This window comes from Priapulus caudatus, unplaced genomic scaffold, assembly GCF_000485595.1.
Source record: "Priapulus caudatus unplaced genomic scaffold, Priapulus_caudatus-5.0.1 Scaffold343, whole genome shotgun sequence".
NCBI lineage: Eukaryota > Metazoa > Priapulida > Priapulimorpha > Priapulimorphida > Priapulidae > Priapulus > Priapulus caudatus.
The window spans coordinates 235,976-249,135 of NW_014577404.1; the positions used below are offsets into that span (position 1 = coordinate 235,976).

Here is a 13,160-nt window from a genome sequence, read left to right on the forward strand (position 1 = left end):
TCTCTCTCTCTCTCTCGCTCTCTCTCTCTCTCTCTCTCTCTCTCTCTTTCTCTCTCTCGCTCGCTCTCTCTCTCTCGCTCGCTCTCTCTCTCTATGGGGGGAAGGGGGGTGCAGTGCGCGTGCGTGTGTATTTATGTTTGTGTCTTGGTGTGTGTGCGTGTGTAAGCTATCAAAAATTTATGCCTGCCAGGTGCTGTTGAGGTATATTGATCACATTAACGTGTAAGATTATACTTTTATATCTATATCAAGTGGCGTTGGTCAGGTGGTCAGCGGAAAGTGGCAGTCGCCCGCTAAGCTTGGGTCAGGGTTCGGGTCAGAGTTAGCGGTAGGGGTAGGGTAAGAGGGAAGAGGTAAGGAGCCTTGACATTTGACATTTGACCTTTGACATTTGACATTTGACATTTGACGTTTGACATTTGACATTTAGGGGTGCCTGGGCCTGTGCGAGTGAGTGTATAATATGTGTGTCTAAGTGTGCGAAAGCGTATGGAAAACGTGAGACGACATGCGACTTTTTGAGTTTCCGATCAATATATATAAAGTGTTGAGAGAGTCGTAGAAAATGTTTCAATTCCCAAAATGAACACACTGCTCATGTATTTATTCCGTGACATTAAAGCAGAGAGTCAGTTTAAATTTAGAATCGCCTACCGTGAGATTAAATGTGTTATTTAGCGGAAAAATACTATTTGAATTTAGAATCACCTACCGTGAGAGTAAATGTGTGTTGTTTTAAGCGGGAAAGAACAGTTTAAATTTAGAATCCTCTACCATAAGAGTAAATGTGTGCCTTTTTAAGCGGGATAGCATAATTCAAATTTAGAATCCCCTACCGTGAGAGTACTAAATGTGTGTTGTGTTAAGCGGGAAAGCATAGGGCCTAATTTAAATTTAGAATCTCCGTCATAACGCATGCGCAGTGTGTCTGTTTTCAACTTAAAAACATTTCTCAATGCGTGTTCTCACGTGTTTACATTCTTCACTGTGCGACCCTTGCTTGACCTCCATCTCTAGTACTATATACGATACGAAATTCAGAAACTCGAAAACTCGGAAACTCAAAAAGTCGTATGTCGTTTCAGGGCTTCCATAAAAGCGTGTGCGTGCGTGCGTTGTTAAAGGGCCGGACACACTAGGCGATTTAATCGGGCGACTTTATTGCCCGATAATATCACCCGATTCTATCGCGCGAGTCGAGTGGACACACTAGGCGAATCGGGCGACTAAATCGCCCGATTCTATCGTGCGAGTCGAGTGGATTTTTGACGGCGAGTAGGACCGGACACACTAGGCGATTTTACACGTGTGTGCATGAGTGTGTTGGTGCATACGTGCGTACAGGTACACGTGCCTGCGTGCATGCATGTGCACGTAGATGTGCGTATGTGCGTGCGTGCGTGTCCACGTACACCTGCGTGCATGCATGCGTGCGTGCGTGTGTATGTAAACGTGCGTGCATGCGTGCGTGTGTGCGTGCGTGCGTGCGTGCGTGTGTGCGTGTGCACGTATACATGGGTGCGTGCGTGCGTGCGTGCGTACACGTGCTTGCATGTGTGCGTGTGCACTTACACGTGCGCGCGTGCGTGCGTGCGTGCGTGTGCAAGTACACGTGCGTTCGTGCGTGCGTGCGTGTGCACTTACACGTGCGTACATGCGTGCGTGCGTGCGTGTGCACGTACACGTGCGTGCATGCGTGCGTGCGTGCGTGTGTATGTAAACGTGCGTGCATGCTTGTGTGTGTGTGTGCGTGCGGTAGTTCAACGTACAACCAGTGCGTCGCGCCCATTGCCGATGTCCCGTCGTAGCGTGCTTGAGCCTCCCGTGACTTAGTACAGCCGTTGAGCTGACCGTGTACGCACGCTTCCGCCCACACGAGATAATTTCAGAGCCCCGTCGGCCCGCTCGACACCCCCAGTGCGGCTGACTGACAGATCATAGCCGTGCGTGCGTCGTGTGACTGGACCGCGCCTGTAGCCCAATGCGGCGTGGCCCGTGGGGGCATGCAGGGGTTGGCTGATCGCGTAGCGTTGCTATGCGTAAGCCGTGCTAGCTACGTAACACGCTCGCGATGGCGCATGCGTGCCCCCGCACTCGCGAGGCGTGACTAAGCTCGTGCCACAGTGCTACTATCAGCTGTGCTCGCACGAGTGACTGTGCCGTGCCGTGCTGATGCGCGCACACCGGTATTGCATGACCGGTGATATCCAGCAACGTATGGCCAGGCTATATCCCGATGATCGCATGCGTGCGCCGACTGACACTCCACTTGATAAAAAAATAAAAGCCAAGATGTGTCACGTCCTACTCGCACGAAATCACAAAATCCCTATTCACTAGTGCGAGCATGACTGTAGCATACGATAGATGAATCAGGGCGAATAGCTTCGCCGCGATCATTACGCCTAGTGTGTCCAGTAACTCACTTGACTACGAAACCTCTCGATCGATATGACTCGGAACTAGATAATTGATGGGGCATAAAGTCCCCAATGATTAAACGTCGCCTAGCTAGGATCGTGCAACCATCGTTCTGACTCCACACGGAGACGCACCCGGACACACCGGTAGGCCAATTTTAATCGGCGACTGAAAATAATCGCGGCGACTAATATTCAAAACGTGTTTTGATCTATGCGATTAAATCGGCACACTAAGGCGGGCAACTAAATCGCGGGATCCATGAGTGGGACCCACCTAGGCCGATTTCACCGCGATTGTAGTCGCCCTGTATTTAGTTGTATCCGCGATTTATCGCTTAGGTGTGTCCAGGTGACCTTAACTATTGTGTAGAATGCAGCTCTGATAAATAATAGGCAGCTTAGGACTGGAGCACGCGCGACAGAGACACTTGGATATATAATTGGGCATTTGCACAGATTGAGCTTTTGGTGAGTGATTAGGTGTGGGCTGTGTAGTCCTTAATTTGTCGTGAGTATATGGTTCAAGCCATGTCAATTAAGCAGACGTCGTTTCACATTTATAATGATGAATATAGAATAATTTAATTTTAGTTAGCTTTTTGTAGTGTATCAGATGGGCTTTTTACAGAGAAAGGGCTGCTAGGAAGTGTCTCGACATGTTTTCATTCAATGAGATTGAACAGCAACCAGAGAGTATTCGGAAGGAATAGAGATTGATTAAACTAACTATATAGTATCAATATGTTATTCTATATATATTACCACGTCACGCGCATAAGAGGGAGAGGTCATAATTGGTTCAATTGTCGTTCAATAGGTATGTGTGTTCTGACAGAGATGCTGATGTGCGTGTTGTAGCCGTAGTGTGTCGCAGGCCGCGCGGCGTGATCGATAGCGCCGTCGAGTCAGCGATCCGCGCGGCAAGCGAATCGATAGCGCCGTCGAGTCAGCGAGGCAGTGGAGTCAGCAGCAGCCACCAGTGAGCGGCGGAGTCAGCAGCAGCCAACAGTGCTGAGGCGACGCTCAGCAATGCAGGCGCGCGTATTAGAATTCAGACTGAGATTTTTCTAATTTAAATTTAGGCCTATGCTCTCTCTGCGCCGCCTTGAACACACAGCACACATTTAGTCACTCTGCAAGCCCGGATAAGGGCAGTGCTAACAATTTGACAATATGTATGCTATCATCCCGCTTGACAAAGCACACATTTACTCTTCTGGGTAAGAGGATTTAAAGTGTTAAACTGTCTTATCGCTAAAAACAACCACTCACATTTAGCTGAAGGTTGCACGGTTCAATAGCGTGATCTACTAGAAAATATGCAGTCTGATGTAGTGTGTGTGTGTGCTTGTCGCTGCTAAAGTTAGATCACATTGCTAATTGTCTGCACGGTAGGTGCTCGCAGTCGTTCTAAAAAGTTTAAACGCTGTGTAGCTGTCGTCGTGCTGAATGTAGCGTGTGTGTGTGTGTGTGTGTGGTGTGCTTGTGTTGATCGAACCAGAAATTTTGGTCGGGCCTGCTAGGAGGCGCCCTGGATTGGTCCGGCTGCATAATGTGAGGCTCTATTGGATACGGAGTATTCAAGCATGATGGCTAGCTCGAGATTGGCGAGGTTGGTGCTATTGCACCGTCTTGAGAGTTGAAGATTGATCGTGTACATGTTTCTAACGACACGGTCCTCTCAATCGATACTCGGTTCAGTATTCTGAGCTTACGTTGAGGCCCCTGAGTTGTAACACTGCTGAGCTATGAGGAGTCGGCACTGGCTCTGAGTTGCTGTCCACGGTTTTTCTGAGTACGCTTCAAGTGACGGCCACATGTATTAGTCGAGTTGCTCAGCACATACTGCCTGATTAGGTCAGCGCTTGCCTAGGAGGCCCCAGATTGGTCGGCTGCTAGGAGGCCCCTTAGATTGGTCAGGCACTTGCTAGCGAGCGCTACCTGTGACGCTTAGGTAGCCCTGACGCTACGCAGCGCCCTCTGAATAATGTGTCGAAATGTCACTATTCATCGAGCGAGTCATATAGAGAGATTTGCGCAAATCGTCGAAGAATGTCATGCAGTACGAGGCTTCCTCATATGAGTTTGCAGAATCGTCTGAAGCTACGCAGCCTCTCGATAGGCAGCGTCTGCCTCCACTGTTACCCAGTACCTCGTATTAACGGCTGAATCTGCTACGAGCCTCCCTGACCTTGAAGCTTCGAGCGTGCTGAGCACGAGCTCGGTGTCGAATCTGGTTCGGTTGCCTGTTTCCGACCAACTGCACGCGCATATAGTCGACCACATTCGTCTAGGATAGTACGCCACTGATAGGTACGAGTTAGGTACGATTATCCAATAGCAACACGCTTAAACTGCGTGATGCGAACTGATTGAGCTCCTTATACAGCGTGGCCGTGAGATGGCTCTTATAAAATCACTGTTGCAGAGATAAAGCTGTTAACAACTATCACACACCAGCACAGTACGCCATGGATTACATTATCGTGCTTGCGCAACACGAAAATACATACGCTGCTGTAACTCGATTCTAATTGATTTTTTTACCCTTGTTTCCCCTTCTTATAATAGTCCAAACCGAGTAGCACACATAACAGATGCACGCACCCCCGCCACCACCACCCATAGAGAGATGAAGAGAGAGAGAGGAGAGCGAGAGAGTGTGCACTTTTGGTTTAAGCGGAATTGCTTGAAAAACTTGTATATAAAGGTTGTTATCTGTTGCACCACACATTATTTATATCTAATGCCTGCTGTTGGGGGCACATATGCTCTCATAGTGTTGCTGAAGCGGAAGAAATATGCCGAGCGGAGCGAGGGAACTATTCCTTCCCAACGCAAACACTATATAGACATGTAGTGCGCCCCAACAGCATGGCATTTAATGTTTTTAGTGCATCACATGACTATGCCAATCTACTTTTCATGGCGTTATTACCTTTTATACTCCGCTAAATTTTGCGCGGTGATTCGATGGATAACAACGCTCGACACAAACACAATCGCCCATTAATTCCAAATCTTGGCGTGGCGCACAGACGCAGGAGATTCGTGACTCGTAAACACCAATGCGTTATGAATAAACAATGCGGTCGCGCAAGCGATAGTGCCCGATAAGGCGGGCACTATCTCTTTCATAATCCTGGCTGCGTTATCCAATGAGATTGCCAGCGTATTCATCACGTCATGCACTAAACAATAATAATACACAACGCATACAATAATATAGGCTCTAAAGATTTTCTGAGAAGAGAGAAACTTGGAACAGGCAGCCCTTGGTGGCGCGTACAGCGAGCCCCACGCTACGCGCCTGGGCAGCGTTAACGGGTATTTGTTACACGCACTACTTTGATGTTTTTGGCTATAATTTCATAATTACATAATCCAATTTATTGAGATATGTAGAAATAGCGCTCAAAAGATTATACTAATATTATAGAAACTATTTATTGAGTGTGGTTATCTTTGAAGTATGTAATAGAAATAAGGTTGAAACAATGAAATGGTTCAACAAAAATGCAAAAATTTTCCACTAGTATTTAAAAATTTGACGCGATATATCAAAATATCTATAAGTCTGCATGATCCATGCTATATGTCAAAAATGACGAGATTTTCGCCATCATCTGAGCTATTTCTTGATTAAACTTGCATGGGTATTATGAAATTATAGGGCGAGAAACCTAGAGTGTTATAACGCAATACCCGTTTAACATGGCCAGGGCGCCGCTTACGTTCACCAGATGGCGCTGTTCATTTGGCACTATATCAGAAATCCTCAGGAACCTCATGTAGTAGCGCGTATGCAACAGTTTCAGCATTCTAACAAAAGTACAAATCCATGGCTTATCCGCTGTGGGGGAAGTAGAAGACGCGCGTGGTGCTGTTGATTTATTTACTCGCGCTTACCAACTACGCTTGAAAATCTTGAAAACTTGAATACGGCTGTGTGTGAACTACAATTAACATGAAAAATTCTTACCTTTGGTTGTATATAACACACCTTAATCTGATAATGCCACGCCTGCCTTCGAAGTCACACTCTGCCTGAATGTTCACCACTGTTGCACTGCCTTCCAGGTTGAAATGTACGTACATATCTGGCTTTATGTTCACGTTGGATATAAGTCACCAAACCTAGTTTTACCCGCTAGTGTAGACGTTTTGTTCATCCTGGTTGAGTGCAATACGTACATAAGCAGCGACGGCTTCTTATCAAGAGATTATTATTGTAGCATGAACGGCTCTAACGCATAATATACGGCGGTCCTCTAGCCAACAGACTGAGTCCCAATTCAAAGATGCTAACCACCAACCAATTTACGCGTTCTTCGTCTAGACGCGCAAATAAGTCTTTATCGTTATACAGCCATAATGCAGTTCTTCAGTACACGTGCCATGGTGTGTGTGTTGTGTGTGTGTGTGCTGCCGCGCGCGCAGCTGCGTGCGTTGCGTGCGTGCGTGGCGTGCGTGGTCGTGCGTTCGTCGCGTCGTGCGTTGTGCGTGCTCGATGCCGTGCGTGCGGAGTCAGCGTGCGGGCGTGCTGCGTGAGGCTGCGTGAGTGCGTGCGTGTGGTGTGTATAGGTGGGTGTAAATAATACATTTATTAAAATTATATTATATACTATATATAATATATATATATATATAATATATATATATATATATATATCATTTTAGATATATAGCTAATAAATAGAGCAGCTGCATTTTGTACACGTACGCTACAACTTTCCGAGTTGAAGCTGGGGCAGCCCCAAAAGAAATACCATTGTAGGAATCAACACGCATAGAGACGAAGGCGTGAATCTGAACTTCAGTTGATCCAGTAAACAAATATCTTGTCATTCTTCTAATATTGTATTGTGAAGATGATAAAGTGGAGCATGTGGTAGAGAACGCAGGTTAATATTTACCGTGACCCCACTATAACGAACACTCCATATAATAATGAACCATATAACTCCATATACATCATAGCATAGATATAAAAGAAGATCTTCTTTTATATCTATGATAATAGACACTATATAAGCAAGAGCGTATAAAGAAGTGAAATTGCGCTCGAAATCGGAACACGCGTTTTACTTTTTTTCCCAACCGATGGCGCTAAGATCGGTGAAACCATCCATGCAATCGGGAACCCTCGGACTACCTCGGACCATTCAAGCGCGTTTTCCGATTGAGCATCCATGGTGATGATTTCAAGTTAGGATAGTCTATCGTTGAATCGTCTATGGTGAAAGAGCTTTGCTTGGCTCCTTGCATTTATCAACACGCCTACTATGTAATGTAAAGTGCGTTTTGTTCCCGTCCGTTTTGGCGTAAAATTTTCATATCATATATATTGAACTTTTTATTGGCGCAAATCCACTTTACTCTTTAGGCACCTTATCAGGCTTATGACTGAGTTATATATCACAAAGTCACTTTCAAAGGGATGCACAGATTTCGGTTCAAGGATAGAGAACCACCATAAGGGTGACATGTTCTCTATCCTTGGGCCCAGATTTCTGTCATCTGTGTATCATCAACTGATGCACAGACTCCGTATATCAAGGAATGATGCAAAAACCCTACCCTAACACACTTCGTGATACCTAGGCTAAGGTTATACTTTATGACTTAGAGGGTTTTTGCATCATTCCTTGAAAGTCTGTGCATCAGTTGATGATACACAGAAATCTGTGCATCAGTTGATGATACACAGAAATCTGTGCATCACTTCGTGATACCTAAGGTGCCTAAAGTGGATTTGCACCCAAAAATCATGTGACCACATATCGTGCTGCTATTGGTTACTACTTTACAAATGTTCCTAGAATTGTTCGACATTCAGCGCACATTGACGAACATTCGACGAACAATGTTCGAGATATCAAACATTTCCGATCTTCAGAAACATTGTTCGGAATAAATGTTCGGCGGCTTTTTTCACCGCACATTGCCGAACATTTCATGGAACATTGCTACGATAATGTTTTTGAGCAAAATGCTCGGCAATGTGCGCCGGGCTTACAACAGCCATCGCATTGTTGCATTTTAAGCGTTGATGTTAAATTTGCCATCTAAACATTTCATTGGAAATCTTATTAATCTTGACAGTGAGCCACATCAATTAATCATCTTCGATATAGTCCCTTGGACTTTGAAGACTAGTAGTAGTAGTACTAGTAGTAGTACTGCTGCGGGTCTGTGGCCCAATTCTAGTTTAGCACCCTGGCTTAGTTTAGGCTTTGGGACCATGCACATTCGCGAAAAATGAGGGTAGGCCTAGGCCGTAGCCGTAGGGGTCGTGGTTCAAGGGTTAGGGTTAGGGTTTTTGCATCATTCCTTGAAAGTCTGTGCATTTCCGGAAAGTCTGTGCATCAGTTGATGATACACAGAAATCTGTGCATCACTTCGTGATACCTAAGGTGCCTAAAGTGGATTTGCACCTTTTTGATTTGCTACTGCCGGTTGTTGTTTGTTTGAACAAACGCTCTGCCTTTATTGAAAGGGTAGGTGGGCATGGCTCAGTTGGTCATGTAGATACAATAATATAACCCAACAAGAGTAGTTGGATTACCCCCCCCCCCCTACTCTTGTTGGGTTACATTATTGTATCTAATAATCTATTGGTCATGCAAAGTCGACGTAAGTGACGACCCCTTGAACCACGAGTGATCTCTATCCTTAAACCACGACCCCTACGGCTACGGCCTAGGCCTACCCTCATTTTTCGCGAATGTGGTCCCAAAGCCTAAACTAAGCCAGGGTGCTAAACTAGAATTGGGCCGATTTTTGTGCCCATGCAATCATGCGCCGATCACGTGACTCTTTACAACACAGCTACTAGACGGCGCCACGAGGTTGTTCGCTGCAAAATGTTCGGCAATGTGCGCTCAGCAATTGTTCACCCGCAAATTGCCAGACAAAAACATTTGTTCGAACGAACATTTGTTTGGGAAAATGTTCGGCAATGTGTGCCAGGCTGTACGTGCCACGTATGGCACTTGTGCCTGTAGCTCTAGTAAGTACTATAGCCCGCTTACATTAACTGCCGCTGGCAGCGGACCAGCGGCAACTGTACGCGGGCTATAGTACTAGAGCTATTGTGCCTGTAGACCGAATAATTCTGTCCCAGATAACGTTTTATATTTTGGATGCGTTATATACTGGCCCCACCCCATACCAATAACCCTCACCAAAATATAAAAAAGGTTATCTGGGACAGAATTATTCGGTCTATTGTGCCTGTGCCTGTGGCTGTGGTGATATCTACTGAAATGACAAATCATTCCACGGTTTTGCGCGATGAACAGCAGGTATGTCATGAGTTGGTATGGTAAGATACTAGCAATATAGCACTTTGTTTTCTTATTTGCAGGGTTCTGGCATCCATGGCTGAATGATTCAAATCCACTCAAAGTTTATGCGATATGCCATTGGTGCAGCATGCATTTCAATGGGCTCGTACGTACTATATCGCTCTTTGTCGATGATGCACAGGTGGATGTTTAACAGGTAGCACCTTTAATGTAATTGCACATTTATTATGTTACACAGTTCACCCACATATTTTAGGTCCAATTTTCTTAAAAGTAATTTTTCTCTTTTAATAAAGCTCGCATATCATTAGCAATATCCTGTTAATATCCAGGGGCTCGTTGTCAGAAACAAAATTAGTCTTAACATTAGTCTTAACATTAACTTTTTCTCTTAGACCGTCGACAGAAACGCTGCGAAGTTACCTGAATGAAAAATCGTAACAGATTTCCTGATAACAATACGAAACAAAGCGCTGTCGACGGTCTACGAGAAAATGTTATTGTTAAGACTAATGTTAAGACTAATTTTGTTTCTGACAACGGGCTCCAGGTAATATACATAGAAATGTATCAGAAAGTGGCAGCTTCTTCAGATGCCAAGAAGTTAAGAGAAAATCAAAAAACTTTCTTGCAATTCTTCTTTTTTCTTTTATCAGAGGATAATAAATAATTAACAATAATTATCAGTTTTGTTAGCAGAAATTCGCAACATCTTTTAACTGATGTAGGTGCATTCAATTGAAAAAAACCTAGATGATCATTTATAATTTTTAAATTTGAAAATGTGTTATACACAGTACGTATACATTTGTAATATCTTTGTTTGATACACATAATTGCCCAAGTAGATCAATACACCAAAATTACCTATATATAGCCAACAATATAAGTATGCTAGTATGTTAATAGTGTAAGCAAAGAGCTTATTATAGTATTATATTAGTTTATTAGTATTATTAAAATTATAAGCCCTTTGGTATAAGTAATTAACTACTAATTACTACTTAAAAACTACTAATTACTAGTTCAATTTAATGTAATTGCACATTTATTATGTTACACAGTTCACCCACATATTTTAGGTCCAATTTTCTTAAAAGTAATTTTTCTCTTTTAATAAAGCTCGCATATCATTAGCAATATCCTGTTAATATCCAGGGGCTCGTTGTCAGAAACAAAATTAGTCTTAACATTAGTCTTAACATTAGTCTTAACATTAACTTTTTCTCTTAGACCGTCGACAGAAACGCTGCGAAGTTACCTGAATGAAAAATCGTAACAGATTTCCTGATAACAATACGAAACAAAGCGCTGTCGACGGTCTACGAGAAAATGTTATTGTTAAGACTAATGTTAAGACTAATTTTGTTTCTGACAACAGGCTCCAGGTAATATACATAGAAATGTATCAGAAAGTGGCAGCTTCTTCAGATGCCAAGAAGTTAAGAGAAAATCAAAAAACTTTCTTGCAATTCTTCTTTTTTCTTTTATCAGAGGATAATAAATAATTAACAATAATTATCAGTTTTGTTAGCAGAAATTCGCAACATCTTTTAACTGATGTAGGTGCATTCAATTGAAAAAAACCTAGATGATCATTTATAATTTTTAAATTTGAAAATGTGTTATACACAGTACGTATACATTTGTAATATCTTTGTTTGATACACATAATTGCCCAAGTAGATCAATACACCAAAATTACCTATATATAGCCAACAATATAAGTATGCTAGTATGTTAATAGTATAAGCAAAGAGCTTATTATAGTATTATATTAGTTTATTAGTATTATTAAAATTATAAGCCCTTTGGTATAAGTAATTAACTCTGGAAGTATGTGTTGCATGAACAAATCCCTACAGAGTGCTACTGCTCGTCGACAGAACTTTGCATCGTACGTAATCCTCCACGTGAAACTCGCATTTCATCCATACAATAAAGTCAATATAAAAGGACGTGAAATAGGGGGGGGGGATAGGTCTCGAACTGCTCCTCCTCATCAGCGCTGTCAGTTTCCTCGCCATCATCGCCGACAGGGTGGATCGTGTCAAAGAACCTGGTGGTGGAACATGCCTGCTTCAATAATAAATAATATGTTACTAAATTATATACCGTAGAACCATAGAATGAGACTTTTGGAATGGACGTTTTACGGGGACATCCATAGCATTAATTCGCTACCAATAGGCAATAGCACACTCTTTGTTTATACCACGCACTGTACTAGTACTAAATTCAAGCTTCCACGAGAAGTTGCACTGCACGGAGGAGGTAACCCAACCCTAAATTGTTTAACCCTGCGCCGAAGTCCAAGGCGACACAAGCCACTCGACAAGTGATCAAGAAGCTAAGAGACGTCGACAGGAAGTGCATAACCACATGTGACTCTAGTGTCTCTCTCCCACAGCAGTTGCATTTTGACGACACGGTACCCGCTAAGTTGTAATAACACGTAAACTTGGAACCAAGCCTGCTCCAATAAATACCACCGGTAAGGAGATCTGTCCATGCAACAGGAAGTCTGTGTCATCAAGATCCACCTATGTTCAGTGTGATCAGTGTAACCAGTGGTGGCATCACGGCTGTGCCGGAATTGCAGACAGTATTTTAGACAAGTACATCGATAAGGAGAACTATTGCGAATTCCACTGCTTGTTCTGTCAGCTAGACCGGCTGCAAACAACACCTGCCCTAAAGTACAAGCTAATCGGACGAATCGCAGGTAACACTAATACCACCAGCAGTGTCAATACCACTATCTGTGAGGCAGCCCAGGAAAGTACATGTAAATACTCGACGGCTGTCACTGACTACACTAACGAGGCCGGGCAAGGTATCACACCACCAGATAAGGATAACAAATTTATTGTTATAGTAGACAACATCTATAACCCCTCACAGTTTCAGGACTCCAAAGCCATCATCCGGGTCGTAAAACGAAACATACCAACTATAAACGTGTACCACACATATCCATTGCCTGGAGGTGGCATCTGCCTTCATCTACAAAGTGAAGAAGACATAAGCTTAGTACTGGGTAACTGGCCAAGTGAGTCATTCCAATCAGAACGTTGCCCACATCTCCCCGCCTGTAGAACTGCTAACACCACAGTCGTGGCTGGGAACGTCGACACAAGAGCTACAGAGCAGTCAATAGAGGACGAGCTGACTACAGCATACAAACAGATGGTAAAAGTTAAACGGTTCAGGAACCGTAACTCCGGAAAGCCAACCCCAGTCATCAGTGTACGGTTTGGAAACAGCGACACAGCGACCCAGACAATCACACAGGGCCTGTCATTGCAAGGTAAATTTATTCTTTGTGAACCGAAACGTGCCACAAAAATCATACGCTGCTTCCGTTGCCCGATATTCGGGCACGTGGCCCGCAACTGTAGACAAACCCCAGCATGCATCAGCTGCA

General features: G+C 43.8%; 1 protein-coding gene across 1 annotated transcript in view; it reads left to right on the plus strand.

The window, feature by feature from the left end:
- Nucleotides 1-7,566: 7,566 nt before the first annotated feature.
- Nucleotides 7,567-13,160, plus strand: part of LOC106809300 (protein angel homolog 2-like) — a 19,000-nt gene continuing 13,406 nt past the window's right edge. Inside the window, exons 1-2 of the mRNA XM_014812341.1 lie at nucleotides 7,567-7,720; nucleotides 9,793-9,929. Coding sequence (XP_014667827.1) covers nucleotides 9,907-9,929 — 23 coding nt within the window. The 5' untranslated portion in view covers nucleotides 7,567-7,720; nucleotides 9,793-9,906. The remainder of the gene's footprint in view (nucleotides 7,721-9,792; nucleotides 9,930-13,160) is intronic.